General features: G+C 34.4%; 1 protein-coding gene across 5 annotated transcripts in view; it reads left to right on the plus strand.

Annotated features, from left to right (window-relative positions):
- Positions 1 to 17,540, plus strand: part of Cep78 (centrosomal protein 78) — a 31,741-nt gene extending 14,201 nt beyond the window's left edge. For 2 of the 5 annotated variants that reach the window (XM_048806948.1, XM_048806951.1), the window contains 8 exons: positions 2,024 to 2,156; positions 3,456 to 3,501; positions 5,018 to 5,146; positions 12,572 to 12,649; positions 14,787 to 14,953; positions 15,818 to 15,989; positions 16,291 to 16,338; positions 16,915 to 17,540. In XM_048806948.1, the coding sequence (XP_048662905.1) occupies positions 2,024 to 2,156; positions 3,456 to 3,501; positions 5,018 to 5,146; positions 12,572 to 12,649; positions 14,787 to 14,953; positions 15,818 to 15,989; positions 16,291 to 16,338; positions 16,915 to 17,478 (1,337 nt within the window). In that variant the 3' untranslated portion in view covers positions 17,479 to 17,540. Of the gene's footprint in view, positions 1 to 412; positions 431 to 2,023; positions 2,157 to 3,455; positions 3,502 to 5,017; positions 5,147 to 12,571; positions 12,650 to 14,786; positions 14,954 to 15,817; positions 15,990 to 16,290; positions 16,339 to 16,914 lie in introns of all 5 variants that reach the window. The other 3 variants (XM_048806947.1, XM_048806949.1, XM_015492949.2) reach the window with 3 other exon arrangements.
- The last annotated feature ends 632 nt before the right edge of the window (positions 17,541 to 18,172 follow it).

Genomic DNA, 18,172 nt, shown 5'->3' on the forward strand with positions numbered 1-18,172 from the left:
TTGTTTACTGTTAACCAACTTATTTGTAGTGAATAGTAGTAAATGTATTAGGTAGTAGTAGATAAAAGTATAGTATGTATCTTATCTACCAACTCTCATATCAGAACAGTGATATTTTAGTTGTCAATCAGATAGTATATACAATTGAGACTGGTGACATCACACTAATTAAATATTGCTAAAGGTTTATATCATGTAAGCATTCTTTTAAGTATTTCTGTTGGTGTTTATAAATAAAAATAGAAAATGTATATTACATCTTTATAAAACATGTTCAAAATTCTTTAATTTTAGTAGCTAGTGTTGTGTAATAAAGAAAGTGGGAATGTGGCTGAATTTTACAAACTCACTGAGGTATTTTAAGAGTAATTTTGTTTCTTGGGCCCTTTTTTTTTTTTTGGATTTGCCTCAGTTATTTGGAGACATAGAGGTAAGCCAAATCAGAGTCTTGGCAGTATAGTTAGATTTTAGTGAGAACAGGGGTTGAATATGTGAATTGTATCATATTCATATTGTAATTATATGTGCAGAAAGAAGATAAGTTTTATTATATTTTTAATCTTCTGCCAAAATAGGTTTATTTTAACTTTAATTAAAAAAGTTGTTTGCACTTTTTAAAAAATTTTTTTTTAGTTGTTGATGGACCTTTATTTTATTTATTTTTGTGTGGTGCTGAGGATCGAACCCATTGCCTCACATATGCTAGGCAAGTGCTCTACCACTGAGCCACAACCCCAGCCCTGCATTCTGAAAGTGAAGGAAATGCTATATATGTGAAGGCTATCCACAGGAACATTTTTGTGTGTGTGAAGATAATTAGGTTAAAAAAAAAGAAAACTGGAAAAGGAGAATATGAATAGAGCTCCTGTGTATTTGAAGAGGCATGTAAATGTATCCAGAGAAATCCCATAGCACCATGTGGTGATTATCAATAAGTTACAATATATGAAATGTTTTTCCTATATTACCATAAACATTTTATTTTAGATGCCATCCTAATAATGGCTAAAGTGCCCTTGTTTAGTAAAACAGACTGGAAAGATAAATATAATCATTTTAATAAATGAATATTATTTGTTCTCACTAATATTAGAAACAAATACTTAAATTTGAATTTTTAATATCTGTTTTCTAATAAAGTGTCAATATATAGATATAGCTTTTGGGGCTGGGGTTGTGGCTCAGTGGTAGGGTGTGCTTGCCTAGCATGTGTGAGGCACTGTGTTTGATCCTTGGCACCACATTAAAAAAATAAACAAAGGTATAGATCTAGTTTTTTCTGCCAAGTGTTTTATATAAAGATACTTAACTCTTCATTGTTGAAATGTAGGTTCACTCTTTTATCCAATGTTTTATTGATTTCTTTTGTAGTTTCTAAAAAATCAAATGAGCACTCAAGGTCATTTCTTAGTTACTATGAGGATAACATTTAGTCAGCTACTACCCAGTAACCTTCAGTCTTTTAACTTTGATAATTTTTATGTAGTAAAATTAATCTGCAGGTGAAATTTTGTTTTAATTCAGAAGGTTCTGTTGGGCAGGAGTTATGGGTGTACCTATTTTGATCTGACCTTGAGATTCAGAAATACTCAAGATGTTCTGAGATTCAGTAAATGGAATGTTTTTGCATGATGCACAATTGTTCATTGTTTGGAATATATTTGTATTTACTTTGGCATGTTTTGCATGACCCATATACTTTTAGTCAAAATTATAACCTGTTACCCTGGAGAACTTAAATTTTCAAAACACTGCTGCCCTATTTAATAAGAGTTTTACAAATTGGGTGCTGGGAATATGGCACAGTAGTGTAGTGCTTGCCTGTCACACACGAGACTCTGGTTTTGTTCCCAACGCAGCTAAAAAACAAAAAACAAATTTACAGACTGATTGTGTTTTATTGGTTTAGTATCATTGTTAATTGCTCATTTGAATCCTTTTAAGAATGTGCACATAATAAATAATTGATGATAGCCTTTTATTGCATCTGGAGTCTTTCTTTTTAACATTGTCCTTAATACAGGATTGGCGACAAAGAAACCTGTAAACAGTGGAAGAAAGCACACCCTTTGTAAAGAATGTGCTTCTGAACCTCCACCACCTGGTGTATCTGGTTTCTTGCCATGGCGTACTGCAGAACGTGCAAAAAGGAGCAGGTGGGATTTTTTTTCCCCATCTTTTAGTCATTCACAATTCTTTTGGGGGGGCTTCTATTATATGGAAGCTATCTGGTTGTTTTTATAAGGAGAAGAAGATAACTAACATATGGTTTCTGCTTAATGGATCCTTTAGGGAAGCAAAACAAAAAAATTAATATAACTAGGAATTTCATGTTACATCTTAAGTGTCACAACAGTTTGTAACCCCATGGGAGTTCATAGGAGACTGAAATTATCTTTATTTGTGCAGGTAAGAAAAGGTTTCAGAAAACCCATGTGTAGTGTAGCTGAGTCCTACAGGACAGAAGCAGAAATTTGGATATGTAAGAATAGGGAAAAGGGCATTATAGGCATGGGGAATAGTTTAATGCCAAGTGGATAAGAAGTATGGATTAGACTTACTAAGTCATCTGGCCTAACTCTCATTTTAGTAAATCAAAGAAGATTTAATAAGTTTTAGCTAATTACTTACCCAGGACATAGCTATTTGTAATAATTTTTGTCAAAGAAGTTTTCAAAAATTATACTATAATTTTAGGCTTGATAAGGGCATTAAACTACTATACATGGCTGGGGTTGTGGCTCAGTGGTAGAGTGCTCACCTAGCATGCATGAGGCACTGGGTTCAATCCTCTGAACCACATAAATGAAAAATAAAGATATTGTAGCTACCTAAAAATAAAAAATAAAATAAAACTACTATACTTTATTTTCTAATTACTGATTTGAATATTTAAGAAATTAAGGATTAATAGTTGCTTAAGACAATAAAGAATTGATTCTAAATAGGTCTAGAAATAGGTACTATGTAAAATATCTGTTCAGTTGCTCACATTTAAATAAATTGATATATATAATAGGCAACTGACTACTATGTTTATTTATAATTGGTAATGTGAATTATTATTACATAAACTAGTGCTGAAACACCAGATTTTACATCTTAATTTTATAACTTTGTGTTTTTATGTCTTTTTCTTGGGATGCTTAGTAATCTCTAGTCCACTCTGATCAGAAGGAGCTGTAAATCAGAGAGTAATTATTATCAGAGAAGTTAGTCTGAAAATCTCAATCATCCTGAGCATAGAATTGAAATGCATTTCCCAGAGAGTTATCAAAAAATCATTATGCTGCAGTTTGTTCAGTTTTCTCCCTCGTAAAGCTTTCTAGGTGCTTATTTTGAGATTATTTCTATACATAGCTCTATATGAATAATAATACTAGTAAGTGTGAATACTTGGTATTAACTGATGGTGCATTTACATCAAAATATAACAATTGTTGATTTTCTCTTAGGGGTTTTCCATCAATCAAAACCCGTGATATATCTGATCAGCTGCAGGTATGTGCTTATCATATTTGCAATATGTAGGGGTTTGGATTAAGAAAGATGGAGGGTCATTCTCTGCTTTTTAAAAACTTGAGTAGAACCTTATAAGAAATACTTCCCTCCCTGAAGTTAATCCGCTTAAAATTTTTCAGGTTGCTCTCTTGACACCACAGTATGGTTGTATGTATATGGCATACACCATGCACCTTGTGGTTTCATCTGTAGCCAAAGAAGCCATTTTTTCAGTTCATAAACTGCTGTTGAAATGATTTCAACCACCATTACTGACTTGACACATGAAGCTATCATACTCAAAAATGTCCTTCGGTTTTCAAGAAATGTTGTTTTGGGGAGATATATGCATTTCTTCATAAATTTTAGATCCTACGCCCAGAACAAAGCAACAAATGCCAGAGCCTCTGATTTCTCATACCATTTCTTTCTCCCTCACCAGGGCCACACATATTCCCTGTCCTATTGCCTCTCAGTCTTGGAGCAAACTGATTCTATCAGAGTATTGGGTTCTTCTCCCAGTTGTCCCAAGAGATCATAAGTTTTCTCTGCAACCTGTACACTCAGAAAAATGAGAAATTATACCCTATCCGATTCAAATGTATGATAAGATCATTGTACTGCCATGTGTATCTAATTAAAACAAATAAAAATTAAAATAAAAACAACACTAATGAGATTGAGACAGGAGCACCTGGGGTGTCAGTACTGCCCCCTGCCTACTTAATAGATGGGTGTACATCTCATTCTGCCATTGAGGATTTTCGTATACTGCATGGTTTGCTGCTTATGGTAGAAATTACATCTAGTGACTTGTTTTTCAGATGTATATCAATACTTTTTTTGATCTGTAGACTGTTTTATAGAGTTGGACCAGGTCAGTTTTTAAACGATAGGAAACGTATTAAGCAACATTCTAGTGTTAATGAAACTTGACAGGAGTATAGCATTGTTTTAAGGATGCAAAGGTAGTTTGATGGGCCAGTTTTAATTGTATATGTGTGTGTGTGATTTATTAAAAGGTCATTTTAATGTTTGTTAATTACAGTTTAGCTTATTAACTAATCATTCTTATAATTCTTTATCAGTCTCCCTACTTAGGAATTTTCCTCCAAAAAATTTTACTTTATAGACTCTTTGTGTCTGATCGTGCAGAGTAAATTTCTCATCCGCAGTATAAAATTGACCTGAGAAAAAATGTTTGTCCTGGCTTGTCACTTGATTCATGTGCAAGAAATTTACTAAACTAAAATGGGAAATTTCAAATATTAATTATAACCATGTAATACAGTAACAGTGTTTTAATCAAGTTTTTCACTGCTGTGACTAAAGGGACCCAACCAGAACAATTATAGAGGAGGAAAAAATTATTCTCCTCTGAAACTTCTTATATTGTGTTACACGTGAGCTTCTGGGGGACTTAAATATTTCAGAAAGATCACTTTGATTAGATGCCTTTTACATTTGGTATTTGATTGATATTATTGTTTATACAATCTTGTCCTCTTTATTTAAGCAATCAGATTTTCCTGTGACTGTGACAGTAGAGAGTCCTTCATCCTCAGAAATTGAAGAGGTTGATGATTCTTCAGAAAGTGTTCATGAAATGCCTGAGAAAACTTGTTTAAAACAAGAAGCATTACAGGTACAAAACTATTACTTTAAATATATAGGGAAGATTATTTGAAACTCTGTGGTACTTACTTGGCAGAAAGCTTGATTGTGAAACAACCCTGGATACCTTGCGTGGGATCTGTTTACCCCTTTTCTAATTCATATCCCTTGGAAAGGTTTCTTTTTTTAGAGCAAGGGGAGAGAAGGACATGTGACTACTACAAAATAAAAATCAAAACATATCACCAATAATATATTTTTCTTTTTTTATAATCATAGAATATTATATTTAAGGAGATCATAAAATAAACTCAAGGAAACTAAATATTGTATGATGTAGTCACCCAATTCATTGTTCTTATTTTACATACCAAGAAATTGATGGGCTGGGGCTGGGGCTGGGGCTCAGCGATAGTGCACTTGCCTGGCATGTGTGAGGCACTGGGTTTGATTCTCAGCACTGCATATAAATAAAGGTCTCTTAACAACTAAAAAATTAAAGAAAAAAACCTAATTAAAAATTGATGGTTTAGCTGAATTTTCTTGTAAGATAAAATTTTAACTTTGTGCTTAATAAAACTAAAAGGGAAGAAAAGTTTTGGTATTCTCCTTTCATAAATAAATTTTATGTTACTTTATATTGCCTCACATCTAATCTCATTCTATTCTTCTGTTTATGTGACCAGAAAATAAAAATTTATAATATTTTTGTACCTTAAAAAAGATTGTATTTATTTATTTTCAATTTTAAAGTAGAGCTTATAACTTATAGTAAGGGAAACACCATTTGGAGAGTTCCTGTTCTTTGTGTGTGTGTACTACAAAGTTCTTATTTTATTTGTTTGTTTTGTTTATTTATTTTTTTGGTACGGAGGATGGAACCCAGGGTGTTGCACATAACCAGACCACAAAGCTACACACCTAGCCCCCCACATAAAATTATGATTTTATTTTAGAATGAAACTTTAAAATATAGAAAGTTATCCTTTCCTATATTTATCTATTGACTTATAAACAATAGAACTTTAATTTTCACAATTCTGGAGGCTAGAGAATACAGGATCAAGGTGCTGGCAACTTTGGTATCTGGGCGGGGGCCTGCATTTTGGTTCACAGATGGCACCATGTTGCCATGTTCTCCCGTAGTTGAAGGGCAGTTTCCTATTTTTATGTGACTATGGAGATTACTGATCCGTGAAAAAAAAATAGAAAGCCAGTTGAGGCATAGCTCAGTGGTAGAGTACTTTCCTATCATGCATGTGGCTCTGGGTTCAATCCCTATCACTGAAAGAAAAAAAATAAATAAAAAGCACTAGACTTTCATTTTTTTAATTACTAATTTGCCAAGTAGAGACAAAATCTTTGATCATCTAATCCTAATCCATTGTTGTTTTAGATGTGTTACATTTATTCCCTTCACCAGGGCACTACAAGATTACATTTCTAAAAGTGGTTAGAGCCATTGGGAAAGATCAAGGTTCAAAAATGTAGATAGAGAATTTCTAATGTCCTCTAAGCTCTTCTTCATTTTGAGAACCCTCTAAAATGATGGCATCAAAAAATTCTAACTATGTAAACCCATAGCAGTCAACAGTCCAGAAGAGATTCTAGGCCAGATGTGGTGGTTCATGCTTATAATCCCAGCAACTCAGGAATCTGAGGCAGGGGTATTGCAAGTTCAAAGCCAGCTTCAGCAATTTATGGAGACCCTGTTTCAAAAAAAAAAAAAAAAAGCCATTGTAGAAGAAATTCTAATACAATTTTGAAAAATAGAAGACAAGTGGAAGAAAATCTAACTGAACAGAAGAATAAAAGAAAATCATCACCTGGAATATGCACAGGGGCAGCCTATGCTCAAAGGGAACCTAATCCTCCCTGCAGAAACTGCTCCATGCTCAGCTGTGCCTGCCAGAGGGGGTGGGATTAGAAATGTGACTAAAGTAGGGGTCGCTCCTTACAGTTTATGTATAGAAGAGTTGACTCCCAGCCCTACCTTCACTCTCTTAAAGTGAGGTAATCTGACTTTGGAAAAAAGGTAAATGATCTGAGAAGTAGAGTAACTAGTGTGAATTTCACGCCCTAGAAAAGGACAGTTGGGGATATCGTAATCTAACTGGTGGCCCACTTCTTTAAGCATAAAAGAAGCCAGTCATCAGTTTCCAATGAGCTTCTACTCTTTTATTCTTAAATACAAAATAACTGTGGTTCACCAGCTGGTTCAATAAAACTTACATGACAGGGGAAAAATAAGATGAAAAATGCATCCTGGTAGGGCCAGAAATAATTGAGAACAAAAATATTTTAGGAAAAAGGCATCTATAAAATAATAATAGGGTATAGTTTAAAAAGGAACTTTCAGAAAGCAAGAAAGGTCTCTGGAGGTTAAAATATGATCGTTGAGTCATGTGTGGTGGCACATACCTGTAATCCCAATAGCTCAGGAGACTGAAGCAGAAGGATTACAAGTTCAAGGCCAGGCCCCACAACTTAGTGAGACCCTGTCTCAAAATAAAAAGGACTAGAAATATAGCTTAGTGGTAGAGTGCCCCAAATATGTGTACATTTGTTGAAATAAATTCAATAGGAGTTAAGGAAACTTATTTCTCATTATATGGAAAACAAAGAAATGGAAAATATGACAAATGATATGGTCTTGAGGCTGTGTCTGTGAGGTCTAACATGTTACTACATGTTACCTATACCTTGTCTGAAATGTTTGGGACCAGAAGTGTTTTCAGGTCTCATATTGTTTTGGAATGTTTGCATATATATGCAAATATAATAAAGTGTCTTGGAACTGAGACCTAAGTCTCAAAACACAAAAGTTACTTACATTTTATATTCATCTTATACACAAATCCTGAAGATAAGTTTATACAGTATTTTTGATATGCCTGTGGGTTTTTTTTAAGTTGTCAATGGACTTTTATTTTATTTATTTATATGCAATGCTGAGAATTGAACCCAGTGCCTCACACATGCTAGGCAAGTGCTATGCCACCGAGCCACAACCCCAGCCTGTGTTTTGACTGCAATCTCACATGAAGTCAGATGTAGAATTTTCCACTTGTGGCACCATGTTCATGCTTAAAACCTTTCACACTTTGAAGCATTTCATATTTTAGATTAAGGGCCGAAATCTCTGGTCAGGAGAGAAGGAAATTATCCCTCCAAAAGCAAGAAAATGTCTCTTAACAGTAAATCAAGGTCCCAGGTGTTTTGCAAAGGACTACTCTGTGTTGAACAGGATGAATGAAGATAGACTTATATAATTGGACACTCTTTTTTTTTTTTTAAGCTACACATGACAGTACAATGATCTTGACAATTCATACATTTGAATCAAATGGGGTATAATTTCTCATTTTTCTGATTGTACAGGTTGCAGAATCACATTGGTCATACAGTCACCTATATACATACAGCAATAATAACGTATAATTAGACACTCTTCATTGTGAAATTTTAAAACAGTGAGGAAAGACATTTCAAAAAGAAAAAAAAAGTTAAATTTCTAAAAAAGAATAAAAATTAACCTTTTTCATGCTTCTTATCATCTATTATAGATTCCAGAAGGCATTGGAAAGATACTTCAAAGTTTTAAAGGCAAATAATTTTGTACCTAGGGTTTTGTATGTAACCAAGCTGTCAGTCTTAAGTGGTGGCTGAATAGGATATTTTGTACATTAACAAATTTGAAAATTTATCTCCTATGCTACAGCTTTCCTTATTTAAAAATGTATGTAATCCAGCAAAATTGGGGAATAAACCCAAAAGGAAGATGAATTCAGTATGGAACAACCAGTCTAGATTTGTAACTTTCAGTGATTGTGTGATTGAGCGCTTTAAAAAAACTTGAAGCACATTACCATGTATTAAGCACAGTTAGAAGGGAGGAGGGAAGATTGAGAAGGAAGAAGGACATCAAACTCCAGAGGAGGAGAAAGCTCTGTTGACACAAACATAAAGCAGACTATATTGGGGCAGATTTTTAAACTACCATTGGTGTATGACAGGGAAGAAGAATCCACTTGGATTTGATAGTACGAATACAAGTTAGTAGAATATTTTGTTGAGTGATTTTACTTTGTAATTTTTTGTTCCATAGTCCCTATTTTCTTCAAGGAGCATGAATTACTCCTAAAGGAGTGGTTAGGACAAAGGGGTATTACTTTTTCATGAAAATGGGACATTATGTTTTAATACCACTAGAGGGAGAAACCATTTCATGTAATTGTACTTTGGTGTTCTATATAAAACCAGTCAAGAATGGAAAAGTTTAATCTCTTTCCAGTGATGAGAGATTTTTGTTGTTGTTTGTTTGCATCATTGCTTAAATTTCAGTGTCAGTTTTTAGTATTAAAACCATTATATGAATAGTAAGAAGAGGCATTCTGAAATTTCTTCTTCCCTTTTGCCATAAATATTTGGTTGGCTTTAACATTAAAGAATCAGAAGTTACTACTGGGCTCAGTGATACACACCTATAATCCCAGCTACTTGGGAGACTGAGACTGGATAATAGCAAGTTTCAGACAAACCTTAGTAACTTAGCAAGACCCTGTCTCAAAAAATAAAGGGCTGGGGATGTAGTTCAGTGATAGAAAACCCCTGAGTTCAATTCCCAATACCAAAAAAGAAAAGAAACAAACAATTTGAAGTTTTTAGAGCATTTACTTATTTTCAAACATGTTCTGAGTATAAAAGTATATACTTATTAAGGAAAAATTTGAGTATAATGAAAAATTTAAAGGAAAACCATTTATGCATGGTTTTATGAATTTTATTTTTTTATTTTGGTACTGGGGATTGAATCCAAGGGTGCTTTACCACTGAGCCACATCTCCAAGTCCTTTTTAATTAAAATTTTAAAAAAATATGTTTTTGCAATTGTAGATGGACACAACACCTCCATTTATTTTTACGTGATGCCGAGGATTGAACCCAGCACCTCACACGTACTAGGCAGGCACTGTATACCACTGAGCCCTAGCCCCCAATTTTTTAAATTTTGAGACAGGATCATGCTAAATTGTTCTGGCTGGCCTTGAATTTGTAATCTGGGATTACATAACAAAATATTTTTTTAAAAAGAGGGTAGATCATAAAAAATCAAGACATGCACCACTATGCCCAGCACATCTGAATATTTTATAATCTACACTTTTTTTTTTTAAAAAAAGGAAGTATCAAAATATTTTGTCATTGAATACTCTTCAGAGAATATGTTTAACCTTATAAACCATCTCTCAAAGAAAAAATGCAGAAAATTTTTAAAGGTACTTCTAAAGCCCATTTAGTAACTCTGATTGAGATCTTTATATCATTGTTTTTTTAGTGGCTTCATAGAATGTTCCTTCATATGGATGTGCTATTTTTGTTTTATTAATTACAGTTTGGAAACTTTTGCTTCTAGGGTTTTGTTTTAGTTCTCTGACATTATGTTGATAGTTCACCTTGCCCACATTTGTGATTATTTCCTGTGGGAAATCAGAGAAAATTGTTGGTATAATCTAGAGATTACTCCAGAAAATGCTAAATCAGTTTCCTCTCCTAATGTCAACTTGTAGTAGAGCATCTCCACTCAACACATAAGCAGGGTTAAACCTAAAGTTGAAACTATGTTTAAGTGAATATTCAAAGCCTTTAAAATAAAAATGTATCCTGTTGTTTTAGTAAACATACATGTTCTGTTCATTTAGTGTTGCACAACCACTCCAAACTAGTGGCTTAAAACAGCAGTAGTCATTTATTTTGTTTATGAACCTGGGGGTTGAGTTGTATATTAATTTTCTATCGCGATAAACTTGGTGGCTTTTAACAGTACTCACTTATTAGCTCACAATTCTATCAGTCAGAAGTCTGGGGTAGGACATGATAAGCATCTCTGCTCAGAGCATAAAGCTGAGGCCCAGGTGTCAGTCAGGCTGTGTTATCATATGAATGCTCTGTAAAGAACCTTCTTCTATTCATGCATACATAATTCACTTGCCTATAGTCTCAGCAACTTGGGACCTTAGCAACTTGGCAAGGCCCTCAGCATCTTAGATCCTGTCTCAGAATAAATAAAAATAGATGGACAGGGCATGTAGCTCAGTGGTAAAGGGCCCCCAGGTTCAATCCCCAGTACCAAAAACAAACAAAAAATCCTAAAGAACAGCGACGGAAAAAAGCAGTTCCCTTCCTGTAGTTAGGACTGAGATCCCATTTCCTTTCCGCCTGTCAGTTTGGGGACTGTCTCAACTGTTAGCCATCCCCTCCTTGCATTCTTTGCTACAACATCATACTTCAAAAGAAGCCAGCAATGGAGAATTTCCTTTGTGTCTAATTCCTTTTTTACTTGATATCTTTTATCAGGAAGAGCTTGGTCCCTTTTAATTGGTTGCTTGATTAGGTCACATCCACCCAGGGTAATCTTCTTATCTTAAGATCAGTTGCTTTGGGGATCTTAATTGCTTCCCTTCAAAGCAACACCTAGATAAGTGTTTGATTAATAGTGGGAGGTGCAAGAGGGTACCCCAGCAAAAGGATTCTTCGGGGGTCATTTTAAGGTTTGCCTACCATAAGTAGTGACCCCTACTTTCAAGGAGTCTTAGTTCCTGAAAATGATAAAGGAGTTAACCCATTTGCATTTTATTTTTTTGACCTTGATGAAGGAGAAGATTACCATATTTGTGACCAAGACTGGCACCCAACTTCCTTAATTCAAACCTGGCTCTACTACTTAACTAATGACGTGATCTTGAGTGTGTTAAACTACTTTTCCTTTCCTTAGTTTTCTTATGAATAAAATAACACAATAATTGTACTTTACTTGTAAGGTTTTGATAATTCAATTAGATAATACCAAGAAAACTCTTCATGTATCTGGAACAATGCTTGACATATGATAAAGTGCTTTGAAAGTGTTTACTTTTTAAAAATGCATTGTAGTTTGCAATTACAAAGCATGTTAATAGTTTCCTGACAGACTCGGGAGGTTGAGACAAGAGGATCGAGAGTTCAAAGCCACCTTCAGCAATGGTGAGGCGCTTAGTAACTCAGTGAGACCCTGTCTCTAAATAAAATACAAAATAGGGCTGGGGATGTGGCTCAGTGGTCCAGATTTCCCAGTACAAAAAAAAAAAAGTTTCCTATTATGAGGGACTCACAAATAAGAACAGAATTTTCCTTTCATGGCCTTTACTTTTCATTTATGAATCACTAACTAGATCATGTATACACCTTAGGGTGAACTGCCACAAATGTCTTGGAAACAGTGGGATTTAAATAAATTGTTGCATGCTAATTTGGTATGTTTTGCTAATTAATTTCATTAGTGTGGTATGATATCACAAGTAGTATTCTGTAATTCCAGCTCTGCCCCTAAATACTTGGTGGAATCTGTAACTGGAAGAGCTTTGGGATAAGGGATCATAGTATGAATGAATTATAATATTTACTCTTTTCATTCTAGGGAAAACTGGAGGAGTGCCTAAAGCAGTTAAAAGAGGAAAGAGTAATAAGGCTTAAAGCTGATAAACGAGTCAGTGAGGTAAATAAGTTTTAAATTCTGAAAGTTTTTTGCTTTTTAGTTTGAGTTTGATTTAATTCTAAGCCATATATACATACATAACATGTAAACTTTTAAATATAGTTTAAAGTAAGAAAATAATAGTGATTGCAAATTGGTTCCATTATTTTTTTTTATGAATAAGCTTTTTTATTTTGATGTCATACCTGTATTTGTTCTTGACAGTATTTGCTGACATATATGAGTATTTTTTTATTTGTTGTTTTAAGATATACATGATAGTAGGTATATTTTGACATTACACATACATAGGGTGCAATCCATTACAATTTTGATCCCGTTCTTGTGGTTGTACATAATGTAGAGTTACATTGGTTGTGTATTCATATATGAGCATAGAAAGTTACGTCCAGTTTTCTGCTGTCTTTCCTATACCCATCTCCCCTCCCTTCCCTTCATCCCCCTTTGTCTAATTTAATGAACTGCTATACTTTCCCACCTTATTCTCCCTTGTTATGGATGAGCATCCACATACCAGAGAGAACATTTTTTTCTGGCTTTTGGTTTTTTGGGACTGACTTATTTCACTTAGCATGATATTCTATAGTTCCATCCATTTACCTGCAAATGCCATAATTTCATTCTTCTTTATGGCTGATTAATATTCCATTGTGTATATATACCGCATATTCTTTATCCATTCATCTGTTGAAGGGCACTTAGGTTGGTTCCATAGCATGGCTATTGTGAATTGAACTCTTATAAACATTGATGTGCCTGCATCCCTGTAGTAGGTTGTATTATTTTAATCTTTGTATTTATTTATATTTAGTGTCATGTAATTATATTTAAAGTAAGTTGTAGTCTCTTATTTGTCTCTAGGCCTTTATATGACTGCAGTTTATTTTCTGACACATGAAATGGACTTATTAGGCTTATACTGCATGTGCAGTAGCATAAAATGAGTAATTTAAGTATAAGATAGTGGAAACAGCCACAAATGCAATGACAGATAAAAATCCATACTATATAGAGTACTAAATTAGACTAAGATGCATGAAAGCTAGAACATTTTTTATAAACATATATAATAATATAAATATAATTTGTACAAAGAGTATAGGGAGGAATTTTTGATAGTAATGCATTAGATTGAAGGACACTTAGTCAATTAAGAAATATTGAACACCTGATTGTATGAGGCAAAAATTACATTGCAAAGAAATGGTCTTTCTGAGAAATTAGTGCTGGGTTTGTGTGTGGTTTTAGATAAGTATATGATGAGAGGCAGCAGCATGCAGGGGAGTAAATATTTTCAAGAAGCCAACAAGGAGGTTGCAAGTATTGGTCGTTACCAGTTAACAAGTTAACATGACTTCCAAATCTTAAATTACTCTCAACTTGATTAATCCTTAACATTTAGCAGAATTATAATAGACTTTGCTCAAATCAGTCTCTATATTTTGTTTTCTAATTTACTAATTTTGGTTTTTTTAGTTGTAGATGGACACAGTACCTTCATTTTGTTTGTTTATTTTTATGTGATGCTGGGGATCAAACCCAGTGCCCACACATGCAAGGCAAACTCTCCACCACTGAGCCACAACCCCTCGTTTTCTAATTTAAAAGAAAATCTTAGGCACCTAATTTTCTAGTGTAGAATGATCTGGTATAAAAATGTAACCAGTTAATGATCTTTTGAAATATTATTAATGAAATAATAACTTCCTGTTTTGCAGGAAATTTTGTCAAATGTCTCCAAGTTGTTTTTTTTGTTTGTTTGTTTGGTTGCTTTTTGTTTTTGTTTTTTGGTACTGGGGATTGAACCTAGGGGTACTTAACCACAGAGCCACATTTCCAGTCCTTTTTTATTTTGAGACAGGGCCTCACTAAGTTGCTGAGGCTGGCTTTGTACTCAGGATCCTCCTGCCTCAGCTTCTCAAGCTGCTGGGATTATAGGTGTGTGCTGCAGTGCCCAGATGTTTCCAAGTTTTGATCTGTTTACTCTTTATTGTCATCACTGTGAAGACTTACATTAATTACAAATTAATTATATTTTTTTAAATGTTTTATTTTAGTTTTGTTACTTAAAATTTTTTCTTTAGATTACAAAAAATGTATGAAAATTGTGTCACACACTTTCAACCTTCTTTTGTAGCTGGAACATGAAAATGCCCAGTTAAGAAATATAAATCTCACTTTGTCTGAAGCCCTTCATTCACAGTCCGTGGCAAGCATGATCCTGGATGATGAAGGTGTTTTGGGCAGTATTGAGAATTCTTTTCAGAAATTTCACGCTTTCTTGGATCTCCTTAAAGATGCTGGGTTAGTTTATTTCTGTCTAGGACATTTTTCCTTCCATGATTTTAATCATAGTTTGCTAAGGAACCTGAGTGATTTTCAGAGCTCTGTAAGCTATATTTAGTGTGTAATGATAATATACTTGTTTTTTTACATGAAAAATTAGTTGTTAAAAAAATGCAAAATGGCAATTCTGCCTTGGTAGAGAGCCCATCGTAAAAAAGTAGTGCTGTAGTAATCGGTAGGTATAACTCTTGGCACAGACTAAATTAAAGGCAATTATAATTGAAAATATTCAGGACTGTATAGAAATTTTCTTGCCTTTTATTCATCTTTCTTGTTGAATTGATATTTTTGTCCTATTGTAATGCTTATTAATCTCCAGGATAGATATAGATACAAATATTGATTGGTGGTTCTAAACCAGGAATAATTTTGCTAAAAGAAAGAGTTGGAGATAGTTGATGAGTGATATTTTGTACGTGAATGGGTTGATAGTGGAAATATTCACATTCTTAGAAATCGTAGGAAAAGTGGTAAAATGTATGGGGATAAGAGGCACAAAGTGCCCCTGGTAAGTTAGAGCTTAAAATGGAGGAGTGATGCTAAGGACATAAAGTCAAAAGATATTAATACAAAGTTGTAGAGAATATGGAGTACAGGAAGGATTGGAGATCCAGTATGTACCCCAAGCATGAATATGGGAAGATCTGAGAAATGTAGAGAGATGGGGGTTATGATCTGGAGTAAGATAATAGCTTCTAAGATCTTAGAAGCTTAGTATTCATTTATACAAATATTTCGTGCTTGTAAGAGTAGGGAAATCCGAGTTATTCTGATGAGATTACAGTAACCCTTACTTCTTTCTCGTTTGTTCCTCTTATGCAGGCTTGGGCAACTTGCCACAATGGCTGGTATAGATCAGTCAGATTTTCATTTACTAGGTCGTCCTCAGATGAATTCTACTATTAGTAGTGCACCTAAAGAAGAAAAGAAGGCACTTGAAGAAGAAAAAACAGATCCAAAGCAAAATGCCCTAGGACAAATGCAGAATATCCAAGTAAGTGGGCAGAACTTAATGATCAAAGAATGATTAGTAAAAAGGGGATTATTCAATTAGAGAGAAAATGAGAACTGTTTCTCAGTTCCCAAGCTGGGGGACCAGAAGCCTCTTTAGGGTCCTTTCCATGTCTGAGATTAGTAAGTTTGGGTCCATTTCATAATATTATATTGTAAATAAGAAATTTATTTTGACAGTTTATGATTTAAAGCAGATTGTCTTCAGTAAAGAAGGAAAGATTAGAGAAAATACTCTAAATTTTAAATTTTGTAAATGTCTATTTTATTCACATTTCATCTAGGTTTCTATTTGTATGCAGTCAGCTTACAATGAAGGAACACTAATGAAGGTACAAATACTGATAGATAATTTTAAAAAATAAGTAGTCCAGATATAACTAAAAAGCAATATATTGTAGGTAGCCACTGGTGATGGGAATGGGAGGGGAAAACCTGTCTGCCACAGGACTCCCCTGCTGCTTTTCCCCTGCCTTACCTGGAGCCCCATCTCTCATCAACCAATCTCAGACTGTTCTCAGGAACTGACAGTTTGAGAACTCAGTTGAGTTACACATTGGATACTACTTACATGCATGTGGTATATAGAAAATAAATTCATTTTCTTAGGAAATAGGTGTTGTTTTGTTGTTTTAGGTTTATTTGTTGCTGTTTTTGAAGGAGGGAAAGGGAAATGGACAGTAATTACATTAAACACAAAATCTGAAAACGTTCTAGACCTAACTCTGAATATAGCACATTTTGAGTGTGGAGTCATTTGCCAAGATACAATTAGTGGGGAAAAATGACTCAAATCTTCTGAGCAATCAACTGATGGCTTAACAACAAGATTACAGAATTACATTCAAGTTCTGCACTCTTTAATTGTTAGCTTTGTTTCTGACTGAATTTTGTGTTTTCCTTTCCAGTTTCAGAAAATCACAGGTGATGCTAGAATTCCTTTGCCTCTTGACTCCTACCATGTCCCAGTTTCTACTCAGGAGGCCTCAGGAACTTCCAAAGACAACCTGGGAGACCCAGCTTCTGAGCAGCGGCAGGAATCTTTTGAAGGATTCATGGCGAGAACATGTTCTCCTTTAGCAGATATGATTTCTGGAACTGGAAATCAAAGAGAAGAAGAGGAATTATCTAGAAATAGCAGTTCACCCTCAGAGAAAATGACCCAAGCAGGTGAATGTACCAAAAAACACTTTGCCAAGAAACAGCCTGGGAAGGACCTGCATTCCTATTCTGACTCCTTTATAAACCAGAAAAGCAAAGGAATTGGGGAAAATAGGTCTTTGGTTCATGAGTCAATTAAAAGTGAGTCTTCAAAAAACTACATTTCTGTCAAGAAAGAAAGTAGAATAGTGACTGTTTCATCCAAGACAAATAAAAGTAAATCCAATCCACTAGAACATTCTGAAAGTGATACTCTTGGATCTGATTTTGAAGTTCAAGAGAGCATCCATTCTCTATCACACTTGACCTAGGTCTGAACCTTCTGAAATTATGTTTTTACCTTCAAATTTTAATAAATTTTCTTATGTTTTTATTATGGCATATGGTGTCTTAAAATATAGGAATGGAAGCCATTAAAGGAATATTTATCTATGCTTTTTATCATAATGAAGATTATGGCATATTTTCCCTTTTGATCTTTGCACTGTTCATTCAACAAATGTTTACAATACTATTCTGGGTACTGTGGCTTTCAGCAACAAAGAAAGCAAAGCTTTTACCCTTATGGAACTAATACTGTGTGGAGGGAGAAAAAGGACAGCAACAATGCAGGGGAAGGGGACTAGAAAGGGATGAGATTAAGTTGATTAAGTTAAATGTAGAAATGCAGATCACATGGCCAGAGGTCATTTGACTTGTCCTAATTTATAACCAGAGCAACAAACTTGTACTTAGGTACTTAACCAACCATGTTATGGATTACAGCAGCCCTATACAGGAGTAAACTACTGTTACGCGCATTCCGTAGGTGAACTTGAGGAGACTGTGAATTGCCCAAAGTTGTCCAGATATAAACAGTACAGCTGGGTTTGGAACCAGAACCAGTGCTCTTATTCATTTATCCATTTTCCCTGTTAGGAGAGAAACAGCAGAGATGGCGAGAGAAAGGCCAATGAGCACTAGAGGTGCAAAAGAGGGGGGGCTATCAGAAAATATATCTGTCCC

The sequence above is a fragment of the Marmota marmota genome, unplaced genomic scaffold, assembly GCF_001458135.2.
Source record: "Marmota marmota marmota unplaced genomic scaffold, marMar, whole genome shotgun sequence".
Classification (NCBI taxonomy): Eukaryota; Metazoa; Chordata; class Mammalia; order Rodentia; family Sciuridae; genus Marmota; species Marmota marmota.